We start from the raw sequence: 10,353 nt of genomic DNA, 5'->3' as shown, positions 1-10,353 counted from the left end.
CCGTTGTCAGTTTGCAATTGACCACCCCCCCTACACCCCCCCCCCCCCAAGTCTGAGACCACCTTCGACCTAAATACGGACATCCTAAATATCAAGCCACAATTTAGGTTTCAACTTACAATTTTGCCACTTATCATTAGAAACGTATTCTTAGTCTCTGACTCGGAGGTTATTGCAAATGAGAAGTATTTGATAACATATGAAATTACCGCCAATCTTTGTCAAAATTACCGCCAATGTTGGTGGAATACATCAGGTGCACGCACGATACTTGCATTTATTTCTGTGCCGAAAGTATTCAGTTAAGGACATGAAATATGTCTGAACTCTAACCACTGACCGATCACAGAGTAGGAAAAACATGATACTCGGCAAGTTAGCCCGGAACTATATTTATCTCCCGCCAGACAATTGATTCAAAATTAATCTTTAGCTTATCTGGCCTCACCTTCACCCCTAAGACTAAAGGTCACCATCTTGTTTAAGCCACTGCAGTGTTACAATATAAGGTGACGTAACCTCCTTTTCCTTACGTTCGACTAAGCCAGATACAGAAGAACCGTTATTATTCAAGCTGATATGATGAAGTCCCTTGTAGTCGTACTTCTTATATTCTATTCGGCTAATGCGCAGAACAATGTAGTGGAAGTCATGCGAAGCCTCGGTCTCAAAACCATGGTGCAGCTGCTCGAGGTGTCTGGGTTCAGCTCTGCTCTGGAAAAAGGAGGCATGTGGTCGATGTACAGGTACTGCTTATGCTTCGGCCATAGCTGCGTCGGTGCCCGCAGGGGGTGTAGTCATCAGGAGGTGTAATGTTAGCCCGGGAGACGCAGGGTGTACATGTCCCAGGGGCCACGTAAGAGTCACGCCCGAAAGTGCAAAAATCCGGTAATCTACCTGGCAGGCCCCCTTCTTTCAAATGTCCGAAGCATAAGGCTGACAATGACGGTATTCTGTATGTAAATGTATTATACATCAGCTTCAAACTTCCAAATTAGTTCTGCTTAATTGGATGTTCCATGTTCAAGACAATGAAAGCTAAACGTCTTGATGTTTGTTTGATGCCAAAGGTCATGATTTGTTGGTATAATGGGTTCACCGACCTTTACGATGGTATATAGATGATGTTGGGACGACAGTTTTTTTTCTGGTGCATATCTTGCATGTAATGAAAAGATCAACAACTACTTATTCTAGAAACGACGCCAGCATGCCATTATCATAAAAAATGTGCTTTTATTACCTTCGTCGACGAATTTTCGTCGAGAAGGTTATTCGATGATGCTTGTCTGTGTGTCTGTTAGTGAACAGAATAAGTCGAGAACGCCTGGATGGTTTGTTGTCGTAGTTGGTGTGTCGGTGTGTATGTGGGAAATCTCAAGATGATTAGATTTTGGGCGAAGTGTTTTGCATAATTAACGAGAAAAGTGTAAAAATGTGTTATATTGTATGCTGAAGTATGTGTACGTGTTGGCTGTGTTGTTCCAAGGCGTCATGGATAGGGGTATACGGGTCCTGAGGGGTCATCTTGAAGGCAGGAAACGTCAGTTACACAAATTGGCTGTCAGCCAGCTGTAGGCATTGGTAAGGTAGTCTCCAAGCATACCTATGGGTTGGCTATAGCAGGGGCAGGTTTTGCTTCAGACTTTGAAAGGGAATTACTAAAGAAGGGCTTGGTGGATGGTCATAAATTTTTGTAAGTACATAGCTTGAGTGCTGATGTACATGATTAGATACTTATTATGCAAATTAGTATCTAATTTGCATAATTAATGAGGAAAGTTTATACATCAATCAATTTCCATGATAGGACTCTCAAACATGTGACATATGTAACTGAGGAAGAGAGAAATATTAATAGATATCAGCTTTGCAAATGAGAACCTCATTGACATAATTAACGAGAAAAACTATAACTCGAGATGGTCTTGATGGATGGTCATGATTTTTGGTATGTAGATAGCTTACGTGATGCTTTGTATGATTGGATGATAATTATGCAAATCAAATTCTAACTCGCATGATTAATGAGGCAATTTTAAGAATCTGCTGTGTTCCATGATATGACTATTCAAATATGTGACATTTGTGCAAATGTGGGCCTAATTAGCATAATTAATGAGAAACTACTATAATTCCATACTAGTAACTGACGGCAATTTCATACTTGTGGCATTAGGAAGTTGTGTGAATGTGAACACCATTGAATCAAATTATGCTAATAAGGAGGGAGCTTATTTGCATAATTGATGATAAATGTTAGCATAACCTTCTTTGTTAAGCTCATAGTCATAACAAGGAGGTTTGGACAACTTATGTTATTTGGGTGAAGAGGATCAACTGGTATGATTGATGATTGATGAAAAACACTCCTAATACGTCAGTCATAAAGGTCAAAATCATTTGATGAAGGTATGAGGTCGTAGAACTCTTGTTATTGTTTATTCTGTGTCCAGATCCGTGCACTGTCTTTGCGCCAACAGACGACGCTTTCTCCAGACTGCCGGATGATGTGAAGAAGAATATGTCAGATCACAAACTCTTTTTATTAGAGGTTAGTTACTCAACTTGTAATCATATTCGGTAAACGAGGTCGTAGGCAACAGATATACATCCTGGATGGTAACAGCGCAACTAGACGCAATCAGAAAACGAACATATAACTCAAAACAGTTATTATTTATGTATGTGAACGTTCTGTCGGATCGTTGTAAGCTTCCGACACAAACAAAAGACAGTCAAAGCCTCTTATAAGGTTTTCGCTATAGACGTTAACACCTTTCAGCATCCACTGAAGCAAGAAATTGTATAATCTCGGTGGTTTCATTCGTCCATTTTTACCTCTAACTGTCTGTGACAGGTACTGTTGCTCCACATAAGCCCCGTGGAAGTCTTGTCAACCAACATGACCAACAACCAGGTGCTGGTATCGCTTCTGGAGGGTTTTGGAATCCGAATCAACATCTATCCATCAACAAAGGTAAATTTGTGAATCTATTACTGCAAATGCAGAACTGTTCGCGGTGGTTTTATGTTCGCGGTTTTCGCGTCGACGTTTCACCGCGAACTTAAAACCAATGCGAACATTTTTGTCCAATACTGTAGCAGTATGTGACTATAGAGCTGCCGCAAACTTAAAACCACCGCAAACACTCCATTTTCGCCTTAGCGCGAGATAAAAACCACACGAACTTAAATGCATTTGCAATACATCATTATCATGATTTAATATCTTTAATTCTATGCATGTGAACATTCTTTTCACAATTTTGCCCTGCCTCCTCTAATAGATAAATAATGCTCCAACAAGCAATCAAAATATTCGTACATGATAAACTAAACTACGTTCTACTGTAACGACAGCGCAGGTTGATAGAGTGAATACCTTTATCTTGAAATATCTATTCTTATTCTTAAAGCCTGTATATGACTGTAGTTGATTATCTAACAGGCGTTAGAAGGACAGTCTGCTGTCTTGGTGTACTACGCGTGAATAAAGAATGGTAGGTATTAGATAATGATATTGACAAACAATACTACATGTAGTAAGTAAAAAAGTATTCTAATCATTTATTGATAACTGCACATCTTTTCCATTTGCAGGCGATCACAGCTAACGGTTGTCTAGTTAATAATGCAGACAACACAGCTGGTAAAGGCGTGGTTCACGTTGTGGACCAGGTCCTCTACCCATTCCCTGCTATAACCATCAACAGCGAGATGCCTTATATCAACCAGCTTTCCGTCTTGAGGGATGCCATCGAGAAAGCTGGTCTAGGACCACTACTAAGTGGTAGGTTCGGACCATCAATAGTCAGTGTCTAAAATGAAATAAGAACATGGCTTCATAAGCTTCAACTTAAGAATATATCAAGTTCACTCGTGAATAATTTCATCACAATTCATCACAAATAATTTCATCACATTTCATCACAAATGTGACTGACTGAATAACAAATGCTTGTCATCCTTTTTCTTTTCTTTTTTAACTAGATGACGGTCCCTTCACTCTCTTTGCCCCAACCGACGCCGCCTTTGCGAAGCTACCGAACGCTACCTTGCAGTATCTTCTACAGAACGCAACTGCCCTCGCACGAGTTCTAAACTACCATGTAGTTAATGGTGTTTATTATGAAGCCGGCTTGAGCGATGGAGAATCTCTAACGACTTTGCAGAAAGGGAAACTGCACTGTCACGTCAATCGAACAACTGGGGCAGGTAGGATAACATTTTTTTATTTTTTTATTAAACAACAGAAGAATATACAGGACACAGAGGTGATGTACTCTAGCTAAAGCTAATATTAAACATCACCTCTGGAAAAAAAGATACAAGTTACATAGACAAGTACAATAACAATAATAAACAGCAATTGGGTCGTCCAATACAAACAAGCTAACAAACAAACAATGAATATATCAATATACCTGAACTAAGTTTTAAAACGTCTGCTTGTCAAAATATAGTGCTGAGTCAAGCCTAAAATGTTACAGTTGAAATCATACGAAACAAAGGATGAACCTCTTAATAATAAATAAATGAAGGCTTGATCAGACAAAGTATCGATATCAAGAATAGGGGCTAAAAGGTTCCGTAGGTTGCCCAGAAGGTTGAGTCTTTGTTGGTTGTATATAGGGCAGTACAAAAGATAATGAACAACGCTTTCGCTTCGACATCCGCAAGTGCAGGCTGGACTTGTTGCTAAGTTGCGTGTAAATAAATTTAGGTTAAGACTGCACGTGCCGGTGCGAAGGCGTGTGAGGAGGGCGCAAGTGTACCGGGGCCATGACTAAAATGTGAATGGAAAGAGGGACGTACTAATTTCACTAGATGTTTTTTAAACAACGAAAGATTTAAAGATCGAACAGCTATGCCAATACCGTTCCAATGATGCGTTGCATAAGGAATAAAAGACTTTTGATATCGAGTTGTAGAGCAGAGCGGTATCCTTAGATTAAGTTTGTTGCGAAGATTATAAGAAGTAGAAATGGAGACTTCAGGAGGGATCAAATCCTTAAGATACTGGCGAGTATGGCCATGGACAATTTTGTAGAACATGATCAGAGAGTGAACGTGACGACGATCCGAAAGTTTTTCCAAACCTAATTCAGAAAGTAGCGAAGAATACGAAGACCCTCTTACAGCCCCTGAGACTGCAAGCGCGCATTCGTATTGGACACGTTCTAATCGCTGGGAATCATATAAAGTACATCCATGCCAAATAATGTCAGCATATTCAAGGAGAGGACGAATAAAGGATTCATAAATAACATCAAGTACTGTTCGTGATAATCTGAATTTCAATTTGTTAAGAGTGGACACTCGTTTGGACGCCTTGCCAATCATATGAGAAATTTGTGTTTCCCATGACAAGGTGGATGTAAGAAAAGTCCCTATATGCTTGTGGGTTTTGACTGATTTGATAACACAGTTATCAAGAAGAAGAGGGGGGTGGTCGGGAGGATTTGATTTCTTAGAAAAACACATTTCTTCAGTCTTTAAAGGGTTAAGGTTCATAAGCCATGTTGAAGACCAAAATGATATCTTCCTAAGATCAGTATTGAGTCGATCAGCTGTAACGTTAGGATCTTCCACAATGTCCAATAATGAACTATCGTCAGCAAATAAAAAAGGGCATGTAACTAGACCGTCCACCATGTCATTAATGAAGACAAGGAATAAGAGAGGCCCTAAAACTGAACCCTGAGGTACACCTGCGCCAACATAACTCCAATCCGAACATTGACCATCAATAACAACTCTTTGCTCTCTGTCAGAGAGGTAGCTATGGAACCAATTTAAGATTGGGCCGTCGACCCCGTTTCTCTGCAGCTTGAAAATAAGTCCTTTATGCCAGACTTTGTCAAATGCTCTAGAAAAGTCTAAGTAAACCGCTCTGACTTCTTTGTTGGAATCTAGAGCATTAAAGATTTTATCAGTAATACAAATAAGTTGATTTACTGTCGAATCTCCGCGGATGAAGCCCGACTGGAGGGAATATAGTAAATTTTGAGACATCAAATGGTTATTCAAGTGTTTGGATACAATTTTTTCTAAAATTTTGGACAAACAGGGCAACAGAGATACGGGGCGATAATTAGATACATCATCTGGTTCTCCCTTTTTGAAAATTGGAACCACGTTTGCCCGTTTCCAGGCCTTTGGAAAGACACCATGGCAAAATGACAAATTGAAAACGTAAGCGATCTTATCAGATATGTAAGGGCATATGAGTTTAAGAAAGCGATTATCAACATTATCGTGACCACACGCTTTGGATATATCTAGAGAAGATACATAGAGTTCAATCTCGGCAGGTGTGGTAAAACATTCTGAAAATCGGACATCAGTGAGAAAATCAAGTTGTGGGAGGCTTGCCTTGGTGTCATCTACAGAGGCCTGAGCAGTGAAAAAATTGTTGAACATGGTTGCCTTTTCACAAGAATCAGTTACATACAAGTGACCTGACCTTAAGGGAGGAATATTAGAACTCACTTTGCTACAATAGAAAGATTTAACAATGTGCCACCATTTCTTACTAGAACAAGGAGAAGTCGTCAAGGAGTCAGCGAGACGGCTGTTGTAGTTAGACTTAGCGAGTGATATTTCGCGTACTAGTTTATTTCTGACATTACGGTATGCAGACCACAGTGTGGTACTGTTCGAAACTTTAGCATTCCTATGTAGCTTGTCTCGCCGACGCATCAACGATCTAATCCTGGGAGACATCCATGGTTTATCTCTGGGTCTTATAAGAATGTCCTTATGGGGAACACATTTGGTTTTGGCTTCAAATATAAGATCTACCAGCTTATAACATGCATCATCAACAGCGTTACAGTAAAAAATTTCATGCCATTTGGAATCAGACGAAAATTCAGCTAATAAGTCATGATCGATTTTAGGATATTCCCAGATAGTGCGGATATAAGGGCGCGGGGACTTTAAGGACATATTAAAAGTAGTAATTATGGGACAGTGGTGGCATCCAGAAAGGGGAGACAAAACTGTGGTAGATTTAACAAGATTCTTCATATCAGTAAACAGTAAGTCAATCAAAGAAGGAGAACGTGACAAATCACATGTCGGCTCGCTAATCACCTGGGTAAGGTTTAACATAGTCGATGCTTGAAATAGTTTTGAGCCGACAGAGGTAATTGGGTCAGGAGCCCACCATGCATTGTGCTTAGCATTGAAGTCACCTGTAATTATGACGGCGTCATAATTAGAGGACCCAGCTGCAAAGACAGAGTCAGTAAATAAGTCAATAAATTCATTAGCAGTACTGGCGTCCTGGCCAGGTGGGCGGTAGTAAACAGAAAATATGACACGATAGCATCCTGCAAATAGTTCCAGCCAGATACATTCAACAGATTTGGGCTCCAGATCTGAGCGTCTTTTGTATGCGATCTGGTCAGATATGTAAATAAGGACACCACCACCGTGCCGGTTTCTATCACGTCGTATCGGAGCCTGGAAGCCATCAAGAGAGATAGCAACTGAATCAACAGACTCGCCCAGCCATGTTTCTGAGATGGCGACAACATCGAGCTTAAATCTAACTACGAGAGCGGACAGTTCGTCCATTTTGGTACCAGCTACCAAACTGTTGACATTGATGTGCATAAAATTTAAATCTTTACGAGAGACTGGCCCTGGGTTGGGATGGATGTCTCCCGCTAGAAGAATCACAATAACGGAGATACATGCTACCGTATATGAGAAACACTTATCTAAGCTAAGTGTATACTTAAGGCTTAACTTAATAGTAAAAGTCAAACCAGCGGAAAACATGCCAATGACTGCCCTGTACTGTTCAATATCTATTGGCATGATTTGGCGCACCCTCTCAGCAATCCATTCAGAACCGTTAAACCCAGTATAATTAGATTGGACATACCCATTGCTGTGAACATAAACTTTGATAAGGAAGAACGATCAACATAAGTACAACAATACAATACAAATAAAGCTATACATCTATCATAGTAGCAATACAACATATGCATACGGAAAAGTCAAGGTTTACTCACGTGTCCGCCTATACCATAAATAAGCAACATTTACAGTCCGCACTTTTAGTAGGAGTATACGAGTAGACACATGGTCAAAGCGGAGGGAAAAGTAAACGACCGATCCAAAAAGCCATGGCTAGGTGACACAAGTTAAGAGAAAGAAGTTGTTACTCGATGACATGGAACAAATTGCAGCGAGCACAGTTACATGTTGTCCATATCCGTGCGACTGGCGACCCTCTTCTTTACGCCATCATGCAGACAGTAGATCCGGCCATCGAGGGACCAGCCATTCCCCATCTTCTCTCTGGTTGCACGGAGCAGCAGAGCATTTTCCCTGGTGAGCTGCTCAGTGACAAAAAGCTTGGATCCTTTGAGTTTAGACTTGGCGGAGAAGAACCTGTGCCTGGCAGCGTACGAGACGAACTTAATCACAATAGGTGGCGTACGCTGGCCATCAGAGCCGTTGCGGCGATAACATGTTTCAGGTTGAAAGGTACAATCGACCATCCTAAAAATCTATTTATCTTGTTCTTTTTATATCATTATCATTCATATATGTTCTTATCTGCCTCTCTGTTGACGACCACTGTCACCCTCTCCAGGATCAATAATGACCAATCACTGCCGCACGTAAACTCGCGAGTGTTACAGACACGTGACTTTATTGACGCCTGTCATTACGGATACGTGGTCGTCGAACATTTGATCCGTTAATACCTTTAGTGTTTAGCACTGTATTATGACTAGCACAGTTCTCCATTGTGCACTGCGTAGTGATTTCGTTTGACAGTGATGCGGTATGCAAAGTAGTTCGGCAAGGCCCCTTAGGCAATACTTGCCTGATGAAATGTAACATGAACATATAAGTCAGTATAAAGTAGAATGTGGAATCATTCCTCAAGCAACCAACATCTTTTACACCGCAGTCGTCCCTCAGTAAGACACCTGGTTCTCGTTTAGAATTTTATTCAGTCTAGTACCACGACCGGTTTCGCCGTGACAGCGTTTTCAAGTGTATGAACATATAGATCACTTTCATCTATGTATTTCATCTATTTCACTTCTTTATGTGTGCTTTGTTGCTTTCTCACAGATACTCGGGTAGCAGTGAATAACGCAAAGATAATTGGATTCGCGTTTCCAACAACCAACGGGATGATGCATATGATTGACAACGTCCTCATCCCTCGAAAATAGCCTCGTCTTCGTGAAACAGCCATTATATTCATGAAGTGTTTTTGTACTCAAGCTACTGCAATGTAAGCCTTGTTGGCCTTCATGGATGGTTTTATATAAGCCCCCAAGTTGTCAAGTAAATTTGGATGTGTACGTTTTATTACAATCACATTAAAACTGGCATTGAATTACATGACTACGGATATACTTTATTTCAATTCAACTCAATTCTTGAATTTTTTATTCAAATACTCTCAAAGCTTGCAGACATACAAACTTATTCTTGGATGGTTCTGATATTTACAATGGCACGTAGACTTTACACATAGATATATACGGGTGCCTATTATTGCAAACCAGATTTAGAGTTAGTGTTGGTTGCCCCATAATATGCATACGATGTTACGATAAAGTAGGAAATGAACATTAAGTAGTAGATTTAACCCAGTGTAGTTACTTTGTGTAGAATATGTTCTTTACGCAGAATTCGAATGTTAACAAGAGGACGTCGCAATGTCATTAATGTGGAGTTGAGCAGTTTTAGGTAGTTACATCCCTACATATTGTAAACATAACTGCGTATGGATCACTAGACATGCATTTGGCAAGGCAGCCTTGGTAAACTTTGCCTTGCATTTATGAAATATCCCTTATCCCTGGTCAGGATCAAACCGGAGTGTTTCGAGAAGTTCCCTTTGCATCTCTTCCCTACGATGGGCCCACCATGTATACACGCTGACTAACAACGTTCCCAGCATCACCAGGATCAAGCCTGTCACTTGGAGAGAATTCGGTACTTTCTGCAGAAACAAGTAGTCTAGTAGAATAGTGATGGGGATGGTTAACATGCGAATTGCTGCTACGATGTATGCTTTGTCCTCTGTCGATGCTGCTAAGATACCGTAGCCGGCTATGAACCAACTCACCCCGAGTCCTACCACGTATAACGCCGTAGACCAAGCCATAGTCCAGACTGGAGTCTCCAACGCATAGCTTATGGCAAGAAATGCTACTGCCCCAAATATGCTTTGATGCAGTAAAGCTGTGACTATTGGCACGCCTAGTTTAGCTGCCATGTGCCGCCTAATAATCGCGTCAGGTGCGAAGACGAACGAAGCAAGCAGTGGAATGACAATTGACAACACGAGTAGCGTGGTGG

The 10,353-nt window shown here is 40.7% G+C and overlaps 1 protein-coding gene across 1 annotated transcript; it reads left to right on the top strand.

The window, feature by feature from the left end:
* The first annotated feature begins 2,870 nt into the window (after positions 1–2,870).
* On the top strand, positions 2,871–9,382 carry LOC136443504 (uncharacterized protein sll1735-like). Its single transcript, XM_066440775.1, has 4 exons — positions 2,871–2,980; positions 3,604–3,793; positions 3,994–4,218; positions 9,112–9,382. The coding sequence occupies exons 1-4, from the start codon at positions 2,906–2,908 to the stop codon at positions 9,213–9,215; spliced, it is 594 nt and encodes a 197-aa protein (XP_066296872.1). The 5' UTR covers positions 2,871–2,905; the 3' UTR covers positions 9,216–9,382.
* The last annotated feature ends 971 nt before the right edge of the window (positions 9,383–10,353 follow it).

The sequence above is a fragment of the Branchiostoma lanceolatum genome, chromosome 10 (genome assembly GCF_035083965.1).
Source record: "Branchiostoma lanceolatum isolate klBraLanc5 chromosome 10, klBraLanc5.hap2, whole genome shotgun sequence".
Taxonomy (NCBI): domain Eukaryota; kingdom Metazoa; phylum Chordata; class Leptocardii; order Amphioxiformes; family Branchiostomatidae; genus Branchiostoma; species Branchiostoma lanceolatum.
This window is presented reverse-complemented; position numbering and strand designations above follow the sequence as displayed.